The sequence below is a fragment of the Aythya fuligula genome, chromosome 1 (genome assembly GCF_009819795.1).
Source record: "Aythya fuligula isolate bAytFul2 chromosome 1, bAytFul2.pri, whole genome shotgun sequence".
Classification (NCBI taxonomy): domain Eukaryota; kingdom Metazoa; phylum Chordata; class Aves; order Anseriformes; family Anatidae; genus Aythya; species Aythya fuligula.
Genome location: NC_045559.1, coordinates 185,749,535 through 185,776,631, shown reverse-complemented (window position 1 = coordinate 185,776,631; position 27,097 = coordinate 185,749,535). Strand labels below are relative to the sequence as shown.

Sequence of the window (27,097 nt, the reverse complement as noted above, 5' to 3'; positions counted from 1 at the left end):
GCAGATCAATTTCATACGGTTTTCTCCAACCAAATTCAAAATGACAGCAGGCAAAAGAAGACAGTTTGAAAACAACTGCCTGAAGACAATTTTATTAGATCATGTTTATTTTTTATGTAAAGCATCAATCTCCATAGCTGCAAAACCTGATGTATTTTTTTTAAATAAAAGCTTCCGATAGGGAAATGGGGAAAAGGTGGGGAGGTTTCTCTACTAAGTAAATAGGAAACTTTGTTAAGCAAATAAATGCTGGTCTTACCATCATTATTACTTTACACCTCACTTTCCATCTTTGACTCCAACCCAAAAGCACAGCTCTAACTTCAAAAACAGCCAAGACCTTGCTGCAGTCCTCTCATCCTCCCATCATCAACTGAATAATGCCAATCTGGGCCTTTTCAGCCTCCAGATTACACATCACTTTCTAATTCTCCTCCTTCCATACTCAGCTCTCCTGCTACCTTGGTCAACTGACACCCTCCTTCTCTCCTCACTTTCCAGCTAACAAAAGCCAGTTGCCTCGGAAGCACAATACTTGTACAGAGCAATGATTGCACATCTTTTTACAATGAGAAGTTTGTAACCATAAGCTGTATGTTTTGTAGTGTTACCGTCAGCACTCCAGCACCACTCTGAAATAGGAAAATGCACAGCACTGAGCACCCATCCAGCTATTCAAAACAAGAAGGGTATTTAGCTTGGTTTATTCAAAATACAGCTGTAGGAAAACAAATGCCTTTGTAGTTTGCATCAGAGTAACAGTAGGAAAATGTAAGAAAATACAACGATGGTATTTGTTATCTTAAACTTTCAGCATGTACAGGACACTGACACTCCTCCATCTGTCCCTTTGGAGACACTTACCAGAGGCTGTATACAGGGGAGTTATCTTAACTGATATTTTCAAGTGGTTTATTGTTTGCCTCCTTGTTTCTGTGAGGACCACCTTAAGATGTACATACATAAGAAAGGCTATTTTCATAGCCCATCCCAATCTTGCTTCCTGATCCCATTCTTCTTTCCTTTGACAGCTGCACAATCTTCGCTGTTACCCCTTCAGCTTACTCAGCTGACAAAGGAGCAACGTGCTGGCTGCACTGGGACAAGTGTTGTCCACAGGTCAAGGGAGGTGATCTTTCTCTTTATTCAGCAGCAATGAATGCACACCTGGAGTGCTGTGTCTAGTTCTGGGTCCCTCAGTACAGGAGAGACACAGAGTTACTGGAGAGAGTCCAACGTAAGACCATGGAGATGATAAACAGACTAGAGAATCTCTGCTGTGAGCATAGGCTGGGAGAGCTGGGGCTGCTCAGTCTGGAGAAGAGGAGGCTCAGGGGGATCTCCTCCATGTCCCTAAATCCGTGACGGGACGGTGCAGAGAGGCCGGAGCCAGGCTCTGCTCAGTGGTGCCCAGTGCCAGGACAGGAGGCCATGGGCACAGCCGGGCACCCAAGAGGCTCCCTCTGAGCACCAGGCAGCACTGCTGTGCTGGGCGGGTGACGGAGCCCTGGCACAGGCTGCCCAGAGAGGCTGTGGGGTCTCCTCCTTGGGGAGCTCCAAAAGCTGCCTGGACGTGGGCCTGGGATACAGTGTGCCTGATTGAGCAGGGAAGTGGATTAGGTTACCTCCAGAGGTCTCTTCCAACCTCAACCCTTCTGTGATTTTATGGAAGCTGAAAAGTTTCAGCAGCATGACAAAGGTTGGCCAGAGTTGGAGAAAGGAATGAGACAGGACTGCAAATCAGCAGTTTGCCTGATAAAGCCTGGAATTATCCTTAAAAAAAATAAAATAAAAAGAAGAAAAACAAAACAAAACGAGCTAGATTTGCATTTGGAATGGTGAGACTACAGCTTTGGTAAATACCATAATACATATACCGCATTAATGTTTAGCTTATCTATTTGAGCCATGTCTACATAGGCAATCTATACTTGTTGAATCTCTTACGTAAAATCTCGCTTCAGGCAAGAAAACTTTCTCTGACCTGCTATTAAGTGTCATTCCTATGAGTTCAGTCCCTCCAGATCACACGAGGAATGCGAACTTTATTTTTCTTTGTATTTAGCATTTGGCTCTACAGGAAGCGAGAAGGAATCAGCAGCAAGTCTGACATGCACTACGGTTTGACCCCAATCGGGCAATCAGATTTAACTGAATAAAGTGCTCATGTCAGGCATTTTTAGAGGAGTTGCTACCTCTGACAGATAGTTCACAAAGATCTTCAGTTTAGTGGATGCAAATGGCAGCACTTCATGCTACCAACGTTCTGATCTTACCACTTACCTAAAATATTTCCTGCTGATTTAGTGAATGGTATTGTTCTTTCAACTGTAACCTGAATTTTCCATGTAGAGCTTTCACTTACAGAAACAAACACCCCATGAGCCACCTGTTTTCCACATGTTTAAAGTGGAAATATATTAGCATCATATACTTACCCAGCCTAACATCTGAATTGAGGTGGTTAGAGAACTGAAATTTCTAATATGTGATCTGCAGGTTGATCTCACATTAGTTTATTGACTACTTGGGTCATTTTAAGAAGAGTTAATATAGACACATAACCAAGGTGGAAGACAAAGGCTTAAGCTGAGCCATTGTTCCCCTCCAAAAAAATAGAATAATACTTTTACACTTTATTTTACAACATGGCCAAGACAGCATAAGACCTTTGCATACTACCATAGATCATGGGACAAACTTTGAGAAGTGCTGTACTCTTGAGAGAAAGGGTGGGTAGTATCTAAGAAATCTGTTTAAGATTACTAAGAGGACATCGCAAGATTTAAATTGCCTCCTGTCCTGGCACTGGGCACCACTGAGCAGAGCCTGGCTCCATCCTCTCTGCGCCCTCCCTTCAGGGATTTAGGGACATGGAGGAGATCCCCCTGAGCCTCCTCTTCTCCAGGTTGAGCAAAATCTTATGGGGAACAGTGTACCCCCTACAATACGTATTAACACCTAAACTCTTCTATTTCATCTTTACAGAAAAAAAAAAAAATAAAAAGCAATGCATCATTTTGAAGAAAATTCAACTTCCACAGGAAAGGAATAAATTACTAATTTAAGCCATGGCAGTTAAGCTGCATCTAAATCAGCTTATCAGTAAGAACATTTAATGACTGCCCAGTGGATGCCGGGATTTTAGACTCCTAAACCATCTCAGTGCTAAGAACCTAGAGGTAGAGACATACGCTGTAGTAGCAGGACAGCGTTACAAGTAATTAGTTTCACTACAAAAAGGAAGATGCTATCTCATGTAAAATCCACCTGTTTTTAGTACACACTTTCAAAAAGCCCCCAAAAGAAAACCATTAATAATTTATTTCAGGCAGAACCATGCAACTTCAAACAAGATACACTTTTCATGGGTAACACCAGAAATTAAATTTTAAATTATTCCTGAAAACTAAGAAATGAATTGAACAATTCAGTGTGTTTTTCCACACGTGCTTTCCCCTTTGGGCTCAGTATATTTTTTTAACATCTCAATAAAAATAGCAGATGTGAAGGCTTGATACTTTCAACAGCTTCACAGATTTTTTTCTTTTACTGTATTTATTCTCTTAGATTGGCAAATTACCAACTACGTGCTATATAATTCTAAACAGATTTTTCAATACTTCTACATTTTAGCTGCAAGTGGTTTAAGAACTATCTTACAATAAGTAAAATGAAATAAAATATTAAATAACTAGCCCAATTTCAACTATTATTTCAGTAACCTATTTCAACAAATACGCTGATAATTAAAATCCATTTCAGTAAGTGTGTATATTCAATGTCTGTATATTTCAATGTTTTAATTATTGACCCAGTCACAGTCTTGCAATTTAACAATCCAGTCACAGCATTTCAAAGCAATCGAGTTAGGAACTGAAACTTACATTAACCAAACCAAAATAGTGTTCATTAACTGGAAATTGTTCCGGACCAATCTCTTTCTCCAAAGCTGAGGCATTGGCGCCCTAGAAAAATCAAAAGCAGAAAAACGTTAGTGTTGCAACTATGTCCACAGGGAGTTTATCTGGTTGAGAAAAAAAAATCTAGTGATTTTTTTTCACAAGGATAAATGACTCAGATCTGAAAATTGTAAAATGAACAACTACAGCCATGAGTGGCAGTTCATACACATCAGAGACATCAAAAACACAGTCACAATTAAGAGTCTGACCACAGCACACATCTGGGGAAAAGAGCCATTGTTCAAGCTATGTTTTGTATCATGTGTACAGACCTTAGTTATGCATTTCACATTATATTTCAATCCTGATTCTCACATATGCATGCTGGACAGTTAGTTCAAAGATTTGTATCCCCCAGGCAATCACTGATTTACTTCAATTTATCTGTGCTTGTACACACACAAGATTACTGGTCGCAGCTGTAGACCTTTCTATACCAAACCTGCATCTTCAGATCTCGGATTGTAAGGCTCAGATTTTACTGAATTTACGTATACTGAAGCAGTTCCTCTAATCAGGAGAGAGGAAGACAGAAATAAATACAGACTAAATACAGAGAATGAATGAAACACCTTCCTGCTTGTACTCCAGAGGGGGAGAGGAAGTGGAGTTTGTGATCCAGGTCAATAATCATACATGGCAAATTAAGAAAACATGTTTAATTAGTCTGTTTCTTAATCCAAATACAAGCTTATAGGCAGGATAACAGTACTCATGAATGCAGGAAAATCAGTCCTTTGAGTTCTCTGTTGATCTGCACTCTCAGGATGTTTAGATTGGCCACAAAATTGTTTAACTCGGATCTTAAAAGCAGACAGGTCACCCAGAAAGAAGCTGTGCCACAATATAATATTTACATGCTTATGTTGAAGAACCTAAAACCCTTTCACCACCAGAATTTTATTTCTACATTATCCAAAATGCCCTAGATAACATATTTCCAAATACGTTCTGTTCATGAACATCTCAAAGTAAGTTACATCATTACTGTGTGTTTTTATGCAATCACACTGTTGGTGTGCTGTATTTATTAGTTTCAGAGTGTAGCTTCTTTAATAGCAATCACATTAATATAATATTACGAAGTAAATGATAAAAGGCCAAATGATGCTTCCCTCAACAAGCATAATTCTCATACTCAAGCAATGTATCTCACACAAAGTTAAGAAATGCAGATTGTTCATAGGAAGCAGACTGGATGGTTCCACTTAAAATGAAAAATATAAAATGTTTAAACTGTTTTGTTAAATACCTTGACTTTTGTAAAACTAAAAGATAGCACAGTACAGCTAGCCTTGATGTGCATTAGAAATGCTGCAGACTTTGCCCAACACATCTGTTGGTTTTGATCCTCAAAGAGAAGTCAGAGAAAGTAACTTTGGTTACTCTGTGGTTCCAGCTGATGGCTGTAGACTAAACTGGTGCAATAAACAGTGGATTTCAAAGGAAGGAGATTTTTAAATTATTGTTATTTTTTATTTAGGGATAGAAAAACCTCTGCTCTGGAAGATTCAGAGAACAAATAACTGACTTTCTAGAGGTCTCACCCTGATTGCTTTTAGTGAAAAGCAAATATAGCCAACCCTTTGTTGCATAAAACATTAACATACATATGCCCTCTATCAAACTAACACATAAGCATGGATATTTCAATCTAAAGTCAAGCCTAAGTGAATCTTAAATAGCACATACTATAAGGTAAAAGAATCTTAAAAACAAATGCAACTCCTTCCCAACTAGTTCTTTTTGTTTGTTTTTACACAAAAGATGTAGCAAATGGCCCTGGACATAACAACAATAAAACTGAATCAAAATCACAAACTGCATTAAAAATATCAGTTAGGATTTCAAAACTGCTCTCAAACAATGATGTTTTTTGATAAGGAAAAGTTGTATAAACCCTCATTTAAGATTAAAGCGCTTCATGGCTTCTGAATATTTGGTGTTGCAGTATTATTGAAATACACCCATGAGTTCTGGCAAGGTGGATATTATTTACAAATAAATAGGAAAAAAAAAAAAAAAGGAAAGGCCTTTTTATCCTATTGTTAAAATCTCTACTTCATTAAAAATAAATTCAAGGGGTTTAGGAAATTCTTTCTCTTTTCAAAGCTAGGGTGGAGTAGCTACTCTATTCTATCTTTGGAAGAGAGAATATTATGATATAAACTTTGATGTTTCTGTTTCATACAGACCTGACCACTGTCTTTAAATTTCTAGCACAATAAAGATCCCGACTTGTCAGTAAGTAAAATGTGCTACGACAGGCCTATACTAACAGTACAGTTTTCTGATTATTCAAGGCTGTTTCATTCGAGGCTTAGGCACTCACATGGTTTCAGAGCATGGCATTACTTTTGTTTGAATGCAGTTGTTTATGAATGTTTTATCAGTACAAACCAGCACGGATGTTCGATACCAATATAAAAACCCACAAGTTACTAAGACTTCCTTCTACAGCCCTCTTTTTGTCTATCATAAGAGGATGTCATCCCTCCCCACACAGTAATCACTTATCCTGTGCACAGCGTGCTGGCTGCAGGCGGGGAGGACATAGCATGCAGCAGGAGCTTGAAGAGCGTGCTGAAATAAATACATCTGGCACGTAAGAACTATTTTAAAACCTAACTAACCCTCACTCTGAGTGGTTTCCCATTTAATATCACAGTACACATTATCAGTCCCAGCTGGTAACATATCAAATACAGATCACAGAATGGTTTGGGTTGGAAGGGACCTTAAAGCCCACCCAGTCCCACCGCCCTGCCATGGGCAGGGACACCTCCCACCACACCAGGTTGCCCAAAGCCCCATCCAGCCTGGCCTTGAGCACCTCCAGGGATGGGGCATCCGCAGCTTCTCTGGACATGTAATGGGGAAGCACTGTGACACCACCAAATAATATGGTACCATATGATATTTTGGACAAGAGGTCAGCAGTGGTTTAAAGCAGAAGTGGAGTTGTACCTTTTTACATCAGCCACGACAGATTTACTGGACTTGGGACTAATGGACTCTCAGTCTATGATGTATGATACAGAGTATAAAAGTTCTTCCTCTGTCATCTAACTGGGATACAGGAAGATCCCAAAAAGATTCTCTACTTCTTGGGGTTCACTGAACAACCCGTACAACTGGTGCTGGAAGGATGTAGTATCTTTAATCAAGTACAGCTAATTCTCCTGATTTTCAAGTTTTACAGATATAGGTTCTCTAAAAGTTCTAAAATAGACAAAAACAAAAATTCCATAACATTGAGCATTTCAACAGGAAAGGAAAAAAAATCTAACATGCAGTTATAAGATGGGTTCCCTTTCTTTTTTTCTTTTTTTTTTTTTTTTTTAAACTTGCTAAAGCAATAACATTGCTAAGTATTTCCACTTTTATCATTGCCTTCTCTCACTGCCCCAGAGGTCACACTACTGTGGTACCGCAAGCAGTGGGTCTCAGATGCACTAATTCTAACAGCTAACATATGGATAAGCTTACAGCAGCAGATCTGGAAAGCACATCAGTGGGTGTTTATGATCTGACATACACACTAGTTGAGTTTCAGATGTTTTTTGCCAGATTGGTTTTAGACTGGCTGTGTGACTGAACACTCAGCTGTGGCTGAACTATGCTGCTTGATTTAGTTTCCACCAGAAGGAATTTAATTTGTGCACAGTAAGATGACTTCAAGATGTAAACCAAAGTATGGTAAAATTCAGATGCCTGGAGGAATCAGTTCAGAAGTGCACACTGAAACACTAATGTGAAGGCACTCAGCACTTGTCCGAAGAAAAAAAAATAAACATCTACCCTGCACTGAAGTACTGTCTAAAAACATGTCAGTGAGCAGGCAAACACGACCAGTTTTCAAGTGTCCTACCCTGTTGTTATCACCCAGCCTAGCAGACAGCTCTTCTCTTACAAAGATTGACTCACAACCAGCCTAATGTGCATTGAAGATTACACTAGTGTCAGTCTTAGAGGGAGGGGGGATGCTGATCTATCCCTTTCTAGAATAAATATCAGTTGGTAACGTGGTGGGTCATCTTCTTAGTAGTTTGCTGTAATAGTTTTATTCTTTAGATTTACCGAGTTTTAAGTTTCCTGAGTAAAACCAATGATTTAACTTTTAAAAGAAATTTCTTACCTCAAAACTTACATTTGTTGTCAACATTCTGAAGATGTCTTTCTCCCTTCACATACACTCTATGCTAGATCTTTGCCCACAATGCTTTCTACCTTACCCAAGAAGCAAGGAACAACAAAGACAAAAGGTGACTGACATAACTAACCGCGTTACATAGGTATATATAAGCCAAAATTTTCCAACTTGACTTAGCTATAGGCAAGTGAAAGAGTATTGTATTAGAAGATGCTTCCTTGTCTGTGTCACTATTGCAGCTGTACAGAATTTCCTAGTCTAAACTAATTAATGCATGGTGACTGATGGAGTCTTCTATGGTAGAAGAAATACAAAATTCTACTCTTCAAGTCAGATTTTATTAGAATATGTAAAATCACACTTTTCCATCTCTTATATTAGTCAGGACTAAAAGCAAACAGTACAGTTACATTAAATCAGTTTATATCGGTCTGTTCAACTGCAACCAAAATGGAAACACATTTCTTATAATATTGTTTCTGGCCCAGGAAGAAGCAAAATATGCTGAGTGGGCTTCAGTACTGCTTGTTGTTAATTTATTTGCAGAAGAACATGCTCTAGCAATACACAACTTGATAATCTAATTGGATAGCTTCAGCTCATGCTTTTAAAATACTTACAAATAGTATTTTTTTCCTTAATTAATTGGTTTGAGACATAGTCCCACGTACTCTAATCATACTCAATAGTATTAACTCAATAGTCTAATTGAGTCCATAGTAAAACATCCCTGCACAGGCAAGGAAGATGATTGCACAGCATGGAATTACCTTCACTTCCCATTCATCACGTCTACCACACCTGTCTTTTTGAGCCTCACTGGGCACACACAACATGTTTTCCTTCACAGCAGGCAGACAGACAGACAGACAGACAGTCATACTTCCTTCTGTTTTGAACACTGAAGTCAAACCTAAGGTACTCCCATACACAAAGCTGAGAATCTAAGAATTAAGGCTCTGGGCTCGGCTCTTTCATGGAATGAATCTTCAAAACACAGAAAGCTGCAATTTTTCCCAGGTTGCTGCCACACTTAAAAATGGATTTTGACTGTAACCCTCAAAGCAGAAGGAAATCATATCACAACAAATTAAACACTGCCAATGCAGTAAGCCGTATTTATCTTGTATAATTCCAGAAAATTCCCAGGATAATGCTGTTCATGGTATCTAGTGATTTTGCTACAGGTTCCTCCGATCAGATGGATTTTTGCTAGTATCAATACAACACCTTTTATGACACTTATTAAGCAGGATCCTAAAAGGCCAACACTATTACCTTCGTAGACTTCTAGTGGTTAAATTATACATGGACAAGACAGGAAGTCTGTGAGATGTATTTAAATGAGGATCTGACAGTGACCTTAGGAACCTTTCACTGCCTATAAAGACCAGGTAGTTAAAAGCATTATCCCCCTGTTAAACCAAACCAAAACAAACAAACAAATCCTATCACCCAAAATAAAGAAGGGAAAAAAATACAGTAACACATCTGCTCAAAAGATTTTCTTAACTCACACTATAGTGTATTTTGAATACGCTTTTAATCCACATAAATTCCTGTTTAATAAAAAAAATGTTCCTTTCATAATTTCCTATTTTCATGTACTTATTAAAAATCTTGAATTAAAAAAAAATGGTAAAAAAATATTTTCCAGTTCTGTAATATTTATGTTAATATACCACCTCAATGTATTTATGCTAGTACATCATTTATGTTAATAAAACATTTTGGTTATATACTACAAAAGTTATCTAGGGTTGTTTTTTTGTTGTCCTGTTTTTTAAAGATCAGATAGATTTTATTTGAAATATGTCTTTTGTTAAAAGCATTTTAATTTATGAAACTTCCTAAACAAGGAAAACAAAAGTTACTCCCAATACAGGCCTTTTATCTTCCTCTTTCCTTCAACAGATTTGAGAGAGAATAACAAAGAATGGCAATTCATGGGCATTAAGCCTTTTACCACATTTTAACAGAATCATTCCTACAAGGCTTAATGCAAATTAAGACTTTCATTAAGTCTTAATTGTTGTTTTGCTAGTTTAAAAAGTAACAAAGACTACTTAAAAGACCAATCTGAATAATCAAGCTTTATGTAGTAATGGGATCAGTTGGTCCCACTGACACAGCTAAAAATTCTCACTGTTGGAAAGATGAGAGTCCAAGTTTGTATTTTATCGTTTCTTCATGCTTAGAATATACAAAATGAATGTATGTTTGCATACAAGTAAAAAGACAAAGAAACATTTATATAATTGAAATTATCCAGCTACATAATATGCAAACTAAGTAATCCTCTGTGCTGGGACAAATACTGCTTTATAGCTACACAACTTCAGTACTTTTTTCTTCATGTCTCATATTTGACATTTTTTTTCTATGTATTTAGAGTCAATTTTGTCTAAATTAATTGGTGTATTAAAATGAGCCATAAAGACAGTGTTTTAAAGAGCAAATGTGTCGACTTTTATTACTTCACAGTAACGTTACATCTACAAGAATGATGATGACAAATGCCACAACCACGGCTTGAGTCTTAGTGTCATATTCATCAAGAAAAGCTCTCCCAATTAGAAATCCAACCCATGGGTGAACCTCCCTGCAGCAGTATAAGCTCTTAACCTAACTGTCTAACACACACTTCTCCAAAAATGAATGTGCCCTGCAACAAAACCAGTGCCTGAGCGCTCCAGCCTGCCGATCGAGGCAGGTCCAGGCCACGGTGCCAGAGAGCAGCAGAGCGGCTGGGAGGCAGCACATGTTCTTCATGTTGTTTCTTGCCAGCCCTGCTACATAAGCAGGGCAGACAGCCGGATAAGGAACTCCACAGCGCTGCTAATTCCTCTGTGCTACTTCACTTTAGCCCTCTCACCCACTGCTTTCCTTCCGATCACCTCCTCTCTTTGAAGCTTCCTTCCTTGCTGCTACTTGCTTCTTCCAGCGTGAGTCCTCCTCACACTTTTCTGTGGAATCTCTTAAACTGATCATCAATTACTGTTGAAGTATTGTAATTTGTGTTTCAGAGGAGACGGTGCAAAGCAAAGGAGCAGCAGTGAGTACGGGACAGCCATTTCTAGCTGACTGCAAGCTCTGGCAAACATCAATTTACATTAAGCGCGGATTTCACAATCAGGCTTGAAATGCCTATTGTAAACAAACAGCTCCTTGAGCAGTAATGAAGCCTGTGTACGTACACCTACCTCAGAGTTAACTATAAGCTGCAATTAAGGGTTTTATAAAGCCTCTCCACCATGACATCTGAGGTAGGCTGCACTGCGGCCTTCCCTCAGCGGGGCGCTGGCAGGGGCTGTTCCCCTAAGCAGCCTTTCCCCACATGCGTGTACGAGCTCAGGTATCTCTGAGACCTCTTCTTCCTTGTCAAATGGGACTGAAATGGGTGCGAGGGTACTGGTGGGATAGGATAAGAAGGCAGGAAAAGGACAACAGCCAGGCATTCACTGTGATTCCCCTTACTGCTTTCAAAAACAAACCTAAAAATGAGAATTCAGACTGTAAGACGTGCAAACTCCTCACACAGAGCACACTATTACATTATAAAAGCCAGATTTACTACAAAGTATGTGTTTGATGTCAGTTTTGGGGGTTTTAATTAGTTGCTGAAGACAGTCAATGGCCAAGTACACTGACCCTGTAAATAAAACGTTAATCTAGCAGATAGAGAAGGAGCGTTTAGACAAATACATGAAACATTAAGCAAAATCTTTTCGTGTCTAGCACTACGGTTTACAGATTAGCATCGTTTGTAAATTTCATTAAGCTTTTTCAGGTCATGCTAACATAATCAACCAGTTTCTAGAAGAAAAACAGAAAAACAAGTACTGCTACTATCCTAACTTCCTTCTCTATGTCTGAGACTGACACCTTTCAAACTACAGAGGTAACTTCTGTCCTCTCCTTACCAGCCACTACAAGGCTTGATACCTTCCACCCACTGATAAATGCTTGCTGGACTCTAGACAGCAAAAGCAAAAGTCAGAAGGACTAGATTCAACCATTATTTTATGGCGACTGTAGCTCAGGGCACATATTGCTGCAGTTAACGTGGGTTATTTTACCACTTCCCAGAAATGCATTAAAAACCCAATATCATTCAGTCAGGTAAGACTTTGATTGCAGGTCAACGCGTGGATGAGGGTGAAAGGCCAGGTTCTACTTCTACTGCAAAGACATCAAAACCAACAACAAAGCCCACCTTATAACCTCATCCACTTTGCAACAAGACCAGTGACTAAACCAGGAGCAAAGGCGTTTTCCAGTGCTCTCCCACAGTCTCCAGCCATGTAATTAAGACGTATTACACCAAAAGAGCTGTGATAGAGAGAAGACCAAAGGGGTAGAAGAGCAGAAAACAGCACTACGGGAAGAGCTCTGGAATAATTGATATGAACACTGGAGTATAGATAACAAACTAATGAAGGAAAAAAAGTCCCCTTTGTACACAGAACGTGCTCCTGCAAGATCATCTCCAAAGGCACTGTGGCTAACAGAGTAAAAATCTTGGACGTGATCACTCTTCGTTGTATCTACACAACCTGGCAGTGCTGGAAAACCTGGTTTATTACTTTCCAGTATTCAGAGCTTGAACAACAAGGGTAAAATGCATTAAATATTGGTGAGTGAGCAGAAGTGAAACTAATTTGGGTGCAAAAAAAAAAAAAAAAAGAAGCCATAAAATGTGGGACTGAGATGGAAGAGCTTCTTCAACATTGCTCCAGACTGCAGGTGTACGTATGTGTTAGGTTTGTGTAAGCACCAACTGTCTCCTGGCAAAAATTACCTGTTACTGGTTTTGTACTATCCAAATCCAAGACGGGAAACAACAGCCTGAGAATTCTTTTAAGAGGCATGGGCAAAGGGCAGGAAAATCTTGTGAGAATTTTCAGAAAGCTGCTGAGAGCATATCAGACGGTGGGTAGACACAACTAAGGATTGCCAGGAAAAGTATTGCTCAGCATTTATATTCCTTTTTGCTTTTGAAAAATTAATGCTTAAGCATGATTACTGTATGACTGAAAATTAAAGGAGTCATTCTGGACAACTCCAAAGTAAATATCAAGCGCTTCTTCTCACTATCTTTACTGAAATATTTATAAGCACAATCCTATATAAATTAGTGCCAAACTTTTACATCCTATTCTAGCTACCACGAGTCTCACTATTAAAGCTTAAGCATCAGAAAGGTGCAGGAAAAATCTTATACCCACAGTTTATCCACTTCAGTGGACATGGTTACGACAGGCCACAGAATATCTAATTGACATCAGAATTTCAGCTTCACAGGTATAGACGCTTTAGTTAATCATAAAATTTTTAGTTGAAAGCCTTGTTTAGGTATTGACCTGCATGCCAGTGACATATAATTTCTAATAACCACAGATACACAGAATAATCTGTAACTAGCTGCTTGGCCCATCCAGACCTACAACTTCCACACTGTGATAAGCAGAGAAGCATTGTCCTGTACTGGACCTAAATGAGGGGACCAGCACTGAACCCATGCTGACACAACAGGCAGTGATCAACTGTAGGTAAAAAATGAGTTAGCTACAACTGCAGTACAACCAGACTGTCCTAGCTCAAGGATCACTTTGGCTCCTCGACAGTCTTAACCTGAAATGTAAGTGCTTTAGAAAATGGAAACTCCTGGTCCTACATTTGGTCCTAAGATCTTGGTGGACACCTCATGAGGTCAGGACGTCTGGCCCTAAGAGTCCAAATGAAAAGATGTGATCTCCCAGGTCACCAACACCATTACTCCAGCTGATCAGCACCCACCTGAGCAACCCCACCCCACGGGCTTATGGCCGCTCATTCCAAATTCTCAGAGGCCAACTCCGAATTGCCTGTTGGAGATATTAAAGACTCTTTGCCATAAGATTTATGAAAATCATAAATCAGTTTCCAGTTCTGCACGCATCAGCATTTCCCACTCCTTGACACGATGATACATTACAATCCCCATTCAGCAAATTAGCAAATGGGAGGACACACAGAGAGTGTTTTTCCCCTAAGCCATCTCTACCCCTGTGGAAACACATTTGGGAACAAGGATTTTGATCTGTCCATGGAAGCGTTAGAAAAGAGCCCAGTGCAAGATAAATCTTGACCTGCTGACACATCTCTTCTATGACTTGCGGTGCCTTCTACTGACTAAGGGATGTTTCCTTCCCTAAATCCAGCATTCCCTCATCGGGCAGCCTACAGAGCTCCCCACCCCTCGTTACAAAGGAACTCCAGGGGAGCCTCACCACCTCTGCAAGAGAGCCATGAAGAAGCAAGCCTGCTATCGGGACCCGGAGCGATGCCCCAATGACACCCCAATGTGTGGGATGCCACCACTCCTCCAGGTCCCCAGCACAACACCCACCTGCCAACAGCCTCTCGCCACCCCACAGCACGATCACAGTGCTCTGAGGGATGGGGACCAGCAGAAGGAAGCCACACAAAGCCACCTGAGGCAGCATCCCGGGGCTCCCCCATCCCTGTTTTTGGTACGTTTGGGGGGTCAAGCTGCTCCCCAAAGGCAGCCCAACCCCAAACACAGCCCCAATCCCAATCCCAACCCCAAACACAGCCCCAATCCCAATCCCAAACACTGACCCAATCCCAGCCTTAATCCCAGCCCCAATCCCAGTCCCAGTCCCAGTCCCTGTCCCTGTCCCAGTCCCTGTCCCTGTCCCAGTCCCTGTCCCAGTCCCAGTCCCTGTCCCAGTCCCAGCCCCAGCCCCAGCCCCAGCCCCGGCTCTCACCATGGTACAGATGGAGGCGATTTTGGAGACTGTCATTAGGATTTCCATCCGCCCAGCGCCATCTTCTGCCCAATCACAGCTCCGAGCCGAGCCGGGCCGGGCCGGGCCGGGCAGAGGGAGGAGGAGGAGGAGGAGGAAGAGGAGAAAAAGGAGGATGAAGGCAGCGGGGCCGGGCAGCCCGCGCCCCCCCCGCCCGCCGCGGGGACGCGCACGGCCCCAACGGCCCCAACGGCCCCAACGGCGGCCGAGGGCGCGCGGCCGCACACGCACGCGCGCACGCTCGCTCGCGCGGCCCCGCCCCGCCCCGCCGCCGAGCAGGCCACGCCCCTCCTCCCTGGCCACGCCCCCTCTCGGGAGCCGCCGGGCACGCATGCGCAGAGGGGAGAAAAGGGGGGCGAGGTGCTTGGGGCCGTCGCCCGCCAAGATGGCGGTGGTGGGCGCGGGGTGGGTGTGAGGGCGCTTGGGGCTGCTCGCAGCACTCCAGGCGCTGCAGTTCTTAATGTTTCAACCACCTTTTTATTTATTTATTTTTTGTCAGTGCCCATAGGTTTCAATTTTAGGGGTTGCTGGGTGCAATTCTAGGGGTTGCTGTGTGGAATGGGGAGGTTTGTGTAGAGACATGTCACTTTCCCACCCCTTGGGTTCATCTTCCTTCTCTCTTTTTTTTTTTTTCTTTATTTTTTTTTTTTTTTTTTTCATTTTTTGGTGATGAAATGTGCCTGCCTCTTGGGTTCTGTTTTCTTTTTCTTTTTTTCTTTTTTTTTTTATTTTTTTTGGTGGTGAAGTCCGCAGCCACATTCTACATTGCTAGGGCTCCATTTCATTTTATCAGCTGAATTTGCTTTTATTCACTGAGGAACAGACTTGATATGGGGAGGAAACAGGGAGGAAGAGAACTGAGGGGAGTGAGGGCGAGCGAGCAGTTTCCTTAGTGCAGGTGCTGAAAATAAGTGGTTACCTTGTGGCATGGGGAGAATGGAATTAGGCACAAATTCCAACTAAGCAGCAAAAGCAAACTGAAAATTGAGCTAAGGAAACTTCTCTCTCCTATCAACATCACTATAATTGCAGGTTAACTTTGGAGTGACTTCTGCTTCCAAGCAGCAGCTGTTTGTCAGAGCCATTACTAAAGGGTCCCTCATAGGATGAGGGGTGGGGAGAGTCAAGCACATAAGACAGACATTTGAGATCCTCTCTCCTTTCCTTTTTCTTAATCAGCCTCTAGATTAACAGCTCTTTGCCTTCACTGAATCTGAGATTTGCCCAACCTAGCTTCAGATGTCTCCAAAATGAAGTTGACCTGTAGAACAGGCATTTATATCAACTGCTTAAGGTGTCTGCTTGGGAACGAGGTGAATCATCTCCTAGATGTGCCTGTTTGTCTGAGGACTACAACGGAAATCTGGATGACTAGTCCAAGATGTTCATATCTGCATTAAGGAGGCCTAAAATTAGCTATGTTTCACCCTGGCTTTTTTCACATTTGGGAAACATATAGCAGATTGGGATGCATTATTATTAATGATACTATTTAATAGGACCTAGATCATAAAGACATCACTGAAAAAAAAGAAAGACATTTTAATAACTATAAATTTAAATTATGATACATCTGTGATTCCGTGGTTTTCAGAAGTAAACATTTTGTAGCAACTAAATGAATGGAAAGAAAGATTAAGTTTTCCTTCATGTGAAACATATTATTTATGTCTTTTAAAAGGTTTCTATCTGAGCTATTTATTGCAACCTGAGATATGCTCAAGCATTTCTTTTATATAATAGACATGGTCCAGAAGTGTGTATTTCATAAGTACAGTATTTGAGAAAATGAATACCTCCTGGATGACTACATTCAGAAACTGTTGCCACAGAAACAATGGGGGAGGACAGCATCAAGGGGATGAGAAATAGAAACAAAAGAAGTGGATTGGCCACCCATGAGCAAAAAGACCAAGGGAAGATACATGTATTTGACCAGCTAGACACGCCAAGCCATCAGATACCCAGCAATTCATCTATTGAAATACAAAGCTGCAAAATCCATATTTAATAAGACTCTTTTACAGTATTAGGCTCTCTACAAAAGAGAGTCTTGTATAACATGGAGTGGACAAAGTATTCAAAGAAGGACACGAGGACTGTATGGCAGGATGCTGTCTCCCCGGAGCAAGAATGCAAAATGTGATTGCACTATTGCAGAATTCTACAAGATTATCTGGGAGATAATTCAGCTTGCAGCCAATAAAGTGGCACCGAGTGGAACCGTACGGGCTGTAGAAAGCTGAATACTGAAACACTGTCACTGCCTATTAAAATGTGAAGAAATGATTGGACATTATCGCTTAATTGTCACAATTGGGATTTAAAGTTAAATATTCCATTATTTTGACTGGTTTGGGTAGGGTAGACTTAAGATTGTGTGTGTGTGCATACTTGAGGAGGCAGAGCTTTGAGAAGAACTACAGAGTTGATGTAATGTGTGTAGATCAGGATGGTAACTAACCCTGTCTGAGAGGAGATATCGGCTGTATCTTGTATCTCCGGGGAGAGACAAGATCCACCTGACAAAGTGAGACAAGGGCATCTTTGCCAGCCAGCCTGGACAGGAGAATTTTCAGCTGGGGACAATGGGAGGGAGGCTGTGACACATGGGGAAGAGAAGAAATGGTGATCACGGGTGGTAAGAAAATGGTGCAGCATGCTGGGAATAAGAGAGACCACAGGAACGATGAAACAGGGTGTGAGGGGCCACCCACCCCAAGGGTATGTGCACAAACGCCTACAGCCTGGGAAACCAGAGCTCTGCAGGGGTGGTGTGGTGGGAGTTCAAGATTACCTCAGTAGGCAAATTAAGCCTTCTTTAAAGGATTTTTGGAAGTCTCTGATCACAGACCCCAGGTTTTAGGGGGGATTTCAGCCCACCTGACATCTGCTACAAGCACAACACATCACAGTCATGATTTCGGAAGGGCGTCGGGGATGATTTATTGGTAGTGGATGGGCCAGCCACAGGTGGATCTGCCACTTCAGCAAGGAGGAACCAGGGGATGTGGCAATCGGTGGCTTGGTCTTCAAAGCCTTGGCCAGGAGTGGTGTTCATGATCTTGAAGAAGGAGAGCAACAGACTGCAGACACTATGCTTTAGGAGAACAGGCTTCAGGTTATTCAAGAAACTGGAAGGTGGCATCCACTGGGCAGCAGCTCTGAAGGGTGAAGTTTCTCAGGAGAGCACAAGGATGGTCCGTGCTAATCCTGAGGAAAACAGATAGATGTATTAGGATTTTCAGCTATGGGAATGCAAAGCTGGTGTGCTCTGAGGAAAAGGAGTGGCTAAATGGAAAATTAAGTTAAGGTCGAGGTTATCGTAAGATCTGTATTGCTTGGTAAATTCATTCCATTCAAAGGTAGGCACAAGTAGAGTTACTCAAAAATACAGTGAGCAGGTCATACCTGCGGAGATGAGCTGTGTTATGGAGAGCAGTGACTGAATTTACAACAAAAATTAGTTTCCAGTCCAATGTTACAGCATAGATAAATAGGGGAGTCTTTGGCTGTATAACCAGGGATGTGGCAAGCAGCAAGAGACGTTGTTTTGTCTCTGCATATGGCATTGGTGAGATTCTTGTGGTAATTCTGCACCAGCCTCTGGTCTCCTTGTTGTCGAAAGAATGCTGAGAGGTTGTTTGAGGCCAGAGAAAATTCTTGATGTGGGGAGACTTAAAGGACACGATCTTACTGCCTGCCTTATCAAAAAGAAGACTGGGAGGTGACCACAGAGATCTTTAATCTTGCACAGTGAGAGGCGTAACAAGAAAAAAAAATATCTGTAAATCAAGCAAATTAGAATTAGAAATTACACACTTTTTAAGAGTGGATGGTGACATTAATGGTTGGGATATGCTGCTGAGAGAACTGCTGCTTTCAGCATCTCCTAAGGGTTTCAGCTGAAGAATAGGTGCTTTTCTCACAGAAATGTATTAGTTGAGTAGATAGAATTAGTTCCCTGCCCTTAAAATCTATCACACTGCATGGTGGTTGTTATTATTATATAATATTCAAATTGCCATGACACCTGGAGACACAACTCAGAGGCCAGAGCTCTTTATCAGTCCCTATATAAGACAGAGAGAGAAAATCTGTTCAATCCTCTGAAGAATTTACAATCCAAATATATAGAGGAGTGAAGAGAAAACATGGCAGGTATGAACTGCTGCTGCTCACCCCGTGCCTCTCCTTGTTTCGTAACTCATGGCTTGGCAGGAGCCCAGCTTACTCTAGGGTGTGTGTGTAGGTTGGCTTGAAAAATTGAGGAGTAGGCATGGTACACAGGTATGTTTGTTCCCGTATCGTCTATCTGCAACTGCAGGTGGTTCTGCTGAGGCTGGGGCACGTCAGGTTTTTGTTCCTGTTGGCTGATGGCAGGATTGGTCCCATGAATCTGCTTGCCCTGTCTGCTAACCAGTCAAACTACCGAGCAGCCAGACTGTGGCTGCAGTGTCTGAATGCAGACGTATTGTGTCTGTTGTCAGAGCAGTGTGTAGTATGATCACAGGATCATAACCTAACAGGACCATAGGATAATTGATGTTGGAAGGGACCTCTGGAGGTCTCTTGTCCAACCTCCTGCTCACAGCAGTCAGCTCTGAGGCCAGAAAAGCTTGCTTTCTGAATAAACCTCTTTACTTGTCCTGGAAATGTAATTTTAGATCCAGACATGATAGCACGGGGTTCTAGTCCTTGCAAAAAGATCATCTAAATTCACCGTCTGGATATTTACTGACACATAACCCAGTGAAGGTCATCCACCATCCTCATGGCAGAGTAAGCAGCCCTGCTCTGGCAATACACCTTACCTCGTGGGCAACAGGTGTTACAGGGTTTGTGCTACGAGGTAGTGGAGTGAGACATGAAAGAAATTTTTCCTCAACTTTTATGTCACGAGTCCAAGAAAACCTGAAGCTGAATGCAAATTATGCAGAACTGGAATCTTAACCCATTATGTGAGTGAAATTGGATCTTTCTTGGGAACAGCAGAGACAAACAGGAAATATATTTTAAAAGTCGTATCAAAATATCTTGTATTCACCGACAGAAGGTTAAATATCTGGATTAGTAGACTAATCTTTGTAAACTATGTTGTTGGTACATATTCAAAAATAATTATTTTCAGAGCAGCTGAATGTGCTCTCTGGGAGCCGTGACTGAGGGGTGATGGCTGGCCAAGTGAATATGGGAGGATCCAGGCAAATAGTTAAAACAGGTGAGGCGATACATTTTATTCATAGTTTCAAAATAAATAGTTCAATCTTAGTTATAATCATAAACAAATTATTAATAAATTATCACAGAAAACTATACTAACTATGGAAAATTATGAAAACTATACTTGTACTAAAGACAAATATTATTTTGTTCCTTACACTTTTCATTGGTAAATCCTGGAACATTTTACAGAGAAGTAATGAGAAGTAATCATTATTAGACCAACTTTGTAAACAGAAAACACTGGTGAAGGAGAATTATCTGGCAGAGTAAAACTGGCTCACGATGATTTATACCTTACGATAATTTCAGAAGACCAAAGCTTTCCTCAGTCATTGTGGCTTTGTTTTTAAGCAGAGAGCAATATTTGTTTCTTGCAGAGTTCACAGATAAAGATACTTGGGTACCTGCATTTTTTTACTGCTCAGCTGATACTGGCATCTTGCCATACATATAGCTGGCAAACAGTTAACCTTTTATTACGCAAAGGATTACCAACATCCAAAAAGTTAAAAGTATAAAAGAGAAAATAAAATATGCTGCCAAACTGAATACAAATTTCCACCAACAGAACTTAAAATACACATTAGGAAGAGAGGTGTCCAACAAGGCTGTAAAATAAAATCATTTATTTGTGCTGAGATTAACAGCAGATTTGTAAAATGTTATCACACTTTGATTCTCCAGACTCCTTGAAGAACGTGGAGTTCTGCCTGAGCCTGAGAGTAATGCAGTCATTCTTAGAAAAAGAGTCCATTTATACAGTGATAATGTTCGTCATATTCTGCAAGAGAAATGTGTATAGTTTGGGTCTCCATGATCTCAATATGAAAGTACGCAAGCTAGGGATGGAAACAGCAACCGTGTGCTTTTTGACATTGTTCTGAGCATCTGCAGAGGCCTCTGCAGAATTCTTTGCAGAAATAGGGCCACAAGTATATCTAGAAATAAGGCTGTTTAATATTGTATCAAAAAACTTTCTTTTATGGATTTTTTTTTTAAAGAAAATTAAATGGATTTGATCCTTGACACAGGCACCAGGGGAACCATTGTTACCAACTCACTTCAGTTTCTCCATAGAATGAAAACCTCAGAAGTCAGTGACAGTTCCTAAGTGCGCTAAAACTAATTTGGAAAATCCATTGCCAGAGGTGAGAAGTACAGGATGCTGCTTTGGTGCGTGTGCTCCCTACCAGAGCACCAAGCAAAGCTTCCCACTGCAGTCAGAAAGACAGTATTTTTGTGATCTTTGCAGCATTTCTCCAAAAGCAAGATTAGCTGTCATGTAGTAACAACATTGACGCACAATATGACAACAGGCAGCCTCCAGGTAAGGAGCCTTTGTGTAATTTCAGCCTCCCCCACTTGGTTCTCTACAGCACCAAGATATAAAGGAAGCTGGGGAGGAGTATGTAAAGCAGCATGCATATGGCAGATAGTTACGTAGTGGAAAAAATGATCAGTAAGAAGTGGAAAAAATGCTCAATACAGCTTTGTGGAGATAATAAAATTGCTAAAGAACGTTTACTGTTAATAGCCTGTGTTTTTCATGACACTAATGGGTGGTTCATTATTTTTGTTTTAATTGAAACATATGTCACAGTTAGCAATATTTTGTGCTTCCGCTGATCTGAAGCTATTGTTCAAGTGCGTGTTGCAATCAGTTCTCAAACAATGCTCTCTTTGTCAGCAAGACAGAAGTAGAATGATTTTGGTTTCTTCTCTTGGAAGATTTATACCCTGGAAAACCCATAGTTTCCCTCTGTACTTGCAGATGGTCAGTTAAATACTCCCATCTGGTTATACTTACAATTACTTTTCTCAACAAACTGAAAACAGGAACGTACACAGGTTATTGCATGTGCAGCAGAACTAATAAAGCTCAATTTCATATGGGCTTGTGCCCTGTGTCTTTACACTGCAGTAACCCAGGCATCTCACCTCTTTGTCCCAGATGACCCCATTGCCTCCTTCCATTTCCCCCGTGCTTTCATTTCATTTTCCCCCCTCTCAGCACTTCTTCTTGCCATTTGACCTCTATTTCCTTAGCCTTTTTTTGTCCCTTCACCTGCACTGTCCCTCTCGCATGCATAAGCTTTGGCTGCCTTAGAGGGGCACAGATACTATTTATCTCACATTACTATTTTACTTACATGTATTCCATTAAGGATTCCATAGTTGTCACAAATATTAATTAATTGATCCCTAACTGCAACGCTGATCCATAAATCTGTGCTATGATTCCCATTTTACATATGGGAAAGTCAGTCAATGTTATCCTTGGTTGGTCACAGCTTGGTCAAGTTTATCCCTTGCTAATTCCCAGTTTCACTTCTCCTTGACTTGCCATTATTTTGTTCTTTTTTGGCTGTACATATTTGTTCGGTGCAGCTGCTGTTGTCTCATGGACAGGGGTTGTCAGAGCATAGGTAACTCTCATTATGTTATCACAAGCCTTGTGATAATTTGATAGCTCCCTTCCAATGCCAGCTCCTGGGGTCAGGAGATGAGGATTACTTGAGAAAATCACTTTTTGCTTCTTACGAGTTTCTAGCTCAGTAAGCTAGAAAACCGAAAGATGTGAGAGCAGAACATTGAACATGTTCAAAACACAGTGAAAATAAAAGCACATGCATTAAAAAAAAAAAAAATGCAACTCTTTTAAAGCAGCTGTATCTTGTGATACCGAGGAATCGACTTCAGGTTAATGATTCAGGAAACTGTTCTGTGTAAGACTGCAAAGGCTAAGGACCATTTCACGTTTTGGAAAGAAGTCTGGCCTGCAAAAAACAAATCACTCGGTGAAGGCTGAAGCTTGCTGAGCACAAATTCCAACAAAGTCCTAGGAAAGAGTATATAATTGAGATTATAAACACATGCGAAGTGCCTGCATGCAGAGCACAGCGTGCTTTTTACTCCTGTGGTTTCTGAATTTAATTCTTCTTTTCTTCCAAGAAGAGGCTACGAAGGCACAACACGATTTTCTTTTAGCATTCAGAAGATATGTACAAGTGCAGTAAACACAATGATGTTTGCTGAAAGACTGTTGCAATCTGCTCAGTACTTGAGTTTGCAATAACTCTAGTTACTTCATGCATTATTAAAAAGTGCATTTTGCAGCACTGTTAAAATCATGTACAACTTCGTATGTACTCACACAGCAAAGCAAATTTAATTTGGTGGAGTTTGAAGATAAAATTAAATTTGTGTTTACTGGAATTCAGCTAAGGCTAAGTAGAAAACATTCCTTTTCTTGAAATAAAACTACCAATATTTTATGAAGCCCTTTCCTTCCAACGAGACTCTTTGCCATTTCATAAGCAAAGACAATTATGTTAATGGCTCTGATTAGAACAATTAAAGAGAAATAAAAATGGCTACCTCAGATGCCAGTGAACCAGTGTAATTTCATAGAGTACTTATGAAACAGAGAATGATTCCACCAACATTTTTACTTTACTGATGTAGAGAAGTCAGAATCACAGATTAATACAATCTCTGGTACCTACAGAGGTCTTTAATTCAATCCTCTGCTAAGATTTGCTCCAGCTCAGTTTGCTCAAGACCATGTCCAGTTCAGTTTTAAATAACTCCAAGGATGTAAATTCCACCATCTCTCTGAGCAACCTGGTTGAGTTTTTGACCATCCTTACATTAGAAATGTTTTCATTATTTTGAATTGGAATTTTCCCATGTTCTAACTTGTGTCCATTGCCTCATATCCTTCTCTTGCTCCATCTTCTCTACAGATGAAGTGGAAAACAGAGAGAAAATCCCCCCTTTGCCTCCTCCTCTGCTAGCTGCTAAACCCAGCTCTCTCAGCTTCTTCTCTTATGTGCTTCAGCCCCATGAACATCTCAGTGGCTCTTCACTGGGCTTGCTCTGTAAGTCTATGCTGTGTTCTGGGGAGCCCAGAACTAAAAACAGTCCTCCAGATGTGCTCTAACAAGTGCTAAAACTGTGAGAAATAAATCCTTACCATGCTGGCCAACTAGTGCCCTGGATGTAGCTGCAATAAGGGCACATTGCTATTGTCCATAAGGATCTTTTAAAAAAGCTTTTTAAAACTGGGAGTGATGTTTCCCTTTTCCCCATCACCAGGGACTTCACCTGACTGCCAAGGCTTTTCAAACACGATGGAGAGAGGCTTGGCAGCTCCATCAACCAGTTCCCCAGGACCCTGGGATGCACGGCATTGGGCCCCACAGACTTGTGTGTGTTTGGTTCCATCAGGTGGTCTCCAAGCTCCAGCATTTCAGCAACAAAGCTCATATTCAGGTCTATGTAAAGCTGAATCTCTTTGCCCTCCAAATGTTAGTTTGCCTTGAAAAAAGTAATTGGTATGGCCAACCTGGCATAGGGCTCAGGCTGAGCTTCTGTTAAAATTATACTTTATAGTGAATAAAATAGTCACATGCTAGAAATCAGATAAGCAAAAGGTAAACTAAGTGTGGCCCACACCAGCCTGCAATTTTTCCTAGTGTACTTATTTTGGCCAATCTATTTTAAAGCGATTAATGGCCAATTCTGTCCATGTCTGTTTATTCCTTATAGACAAAAATTCTTTAAAGACACCAAGAGTTTTATCTGAGAAAAATCATCACTACTTAAGAACTGACTTTGTGCCACTGAAACCACCAAGAGGCCTGCTACTGAATGAGGGTTAGATTAAAAAAGTGTCCCCTAGCTCCCAGCTAGCAAGTCAAGGACAATCACTGAAACATTTATTGCCAGGGAAAAAAATAACCCAATGACCTTTGTATTTCATGAATTGTGATCATATTCTGTAATAAGAAGAAATGTCTCAGAACTAATCAGCATATTATAAATAAGGTCACTGGGACTGTTGCGTACAGCTCTGATCACTGATACACAAGAGCAATGTATAGGAATGGGAGCAAATACGTAGCGCTTGCTGTGTGTTTGGAAGCTCCAAGAGCATGGATTATGAGGCTTAGTAAAACAAAGGTGTAAAGTGGGTATCACTCTTCAGTGTAAATAATTACAGAAAAAGAAACAGAGCAAACATAATTGATCTTCCAGCTAAAAGTACACAAAAGTTCAGCTGTAAACAAATGAACAGAAAATAACAGTATGCTCCTAATAAATATCAAGCCTCTCACTTCTTAAACTGTAATTCCCCAGAAAGATAGGGAAGGGCTTAAGGGGGACTGTGAAAAATGAGATTTAAATATATATATATAATATATACATTATCAAAACAGGATGCCAACAGAAATCTCCATATTATGCAGATTTGCTGCTCACAGCAGTTCAGTTCCTCTACAGGAAAGGAGTTAAAAGGATCTGAAATTATCATCTCTGCTAGCCAATGAGTGACTAATCATCTTTACTCCAAATATATATATATATAGCAAATCTGATGCTAACAATATGAGGAGTTGTTTTTTCCAGGTTAGATGGGTTAGACTCAGAGGAGGTTACACAGAGACAGGTGACCTCAAAAAAATTAGTGGCACTTACAAGAAGTCTGAGGGAAAAAAAAAAGTATTAATGAAACCAGTTTCCTGAGAAGCCACTCCATTAGTGAGGGAAGAAAGGATGCTAATTGCTTTTGAAATGATGTTTCATAAACGGGAAGTTTGACAAATGGATTGTATTGTTTGGTGCCCGTGAGAAGCTGGTCTCAGTTACACGACAGGCTCTTTGTACGTTCCTAATGATTCCTAATGGCCAATAATGCGGTACTCGCATATACAAGCAGAATGCCATGTTATTCAAATAAGCAGCTGAATGACAGAATTTGTTCAGTATTTCAGATTTTATGTGGCAATCAAGAGATAATGGTGGAAAAAGGACATTTGCTTGGCTTCAGTATCAGTCTAGCTGTATCTAGTAACACTTTGAAGCAGCAATTAATGCACAAATAACAGCAGCATACAGAAAACTTCCACTGATGTGTGATGTGCTGACCCCATCATTATTTTTGTTCTGCATATTATTTTTTTTTTTTTGCCTTTCCAATGTTCTAGAAGCATATTGTCATTATTCTGCATTCCCCTCTCCATGAAATGCCTTACTGGTGATGCAGCTCAGTTACCGCACCTGCACTGGCACTTAAGCAATTCCACAGTGAGCCCACTCAAGGAGTTTGTCTGTAGTCATCTTCTTGCAAAGCGATTGCTTGCTCTGATGCAAATTTTACTCACTTAAAGCTCTGACTTTTCATATTTACAGAGTGGGTTTTGTGGATGAGGAGTTGGACCAACTACCAGAAATAACCAGGCTGGTAGAACCAGAATCATTGGGAGGCTAGAGACCTGTGAAAAGGGGACAGAAGTATGACTTTGCAACGTAAGAGGATCATTTTGGAAAGAGCGAACAATGGAACAACACGATCAGCTTCAGTGGTGGCACATAACTTTGGATAGTAACTTTTTAATCAATGGCACAGGGTAAATGCAGTATGGATGGAAGCCTGCTATAGGGTAACCAGTCAACTTCATAATCTTGTTTTAACCTTTCCCATTTAGACTCTCGGTATTGCAGTGCTATCATGAGAGGAACTGCAAATTTCAATCGTCTTTATTTGACACCTAATCTCAGTTATTTCTGTTAAAATTTTGCTCCAGTCATAGTCAGTGGTGGTTTTTTTGTTTGTTTGTTTGTTTTCCCCCACATAATGAACGTGTAATGAATGTGAGACACAGGAAAACCTACACCCTACTGAAGGGGAATGTATTTCTTTTCACCTCAAAGCAATTTACAAACTCTCATTAATTTAAATTCCTTCTGCACCCCTGCTGAATAACCTAACATAAATGGAATGTCACACTCCACATCCTTGTGTATATCATTTGGTCCTCTGAGCTTAAGAACAAGACAGATCCAACTGCGCATTAGAAACTCAGTGAAGAATTCCTGACAACCCCATGTGCAGAATCGTCATAGCTCATTTATTCTGTAGAGAGAGCTGTTGTCCA

At 40.7% G+C, this 27,097-nt stretch overlaps 1 protein-coding gene across 1 annotated transcript in view; it reads right to left on the bottom strand.

Annotated features, from left to right (window-relative positions):
- Nucleotides 1–15,011, bottom strand: part of USP12 (ubiquitin specific peptidase 12) — a 36,170-nt gene extending 21,159 nt beyond the window's left edge. The window contains exons 1-2 of the mRNA XM_032185063.1: nt 14,892–15,011; nt 3,888–3,968 (exon numbers count right to left, since the gene is read on the bottom strand). Coding sequence (XP_032040954.1) covers nt 3,888–3,968; nt 14,892–14,939 — 129 coding nt within the window. The 5' untranslated portion in view covers nt 14,940–15,011. The remainder of the gene's footprint in view (nt 1–3,887; nt 3,969–14,891) is intronic.
- Nucleotides 15,012–27,097: the final 12,086 nt, after the last annotated feature.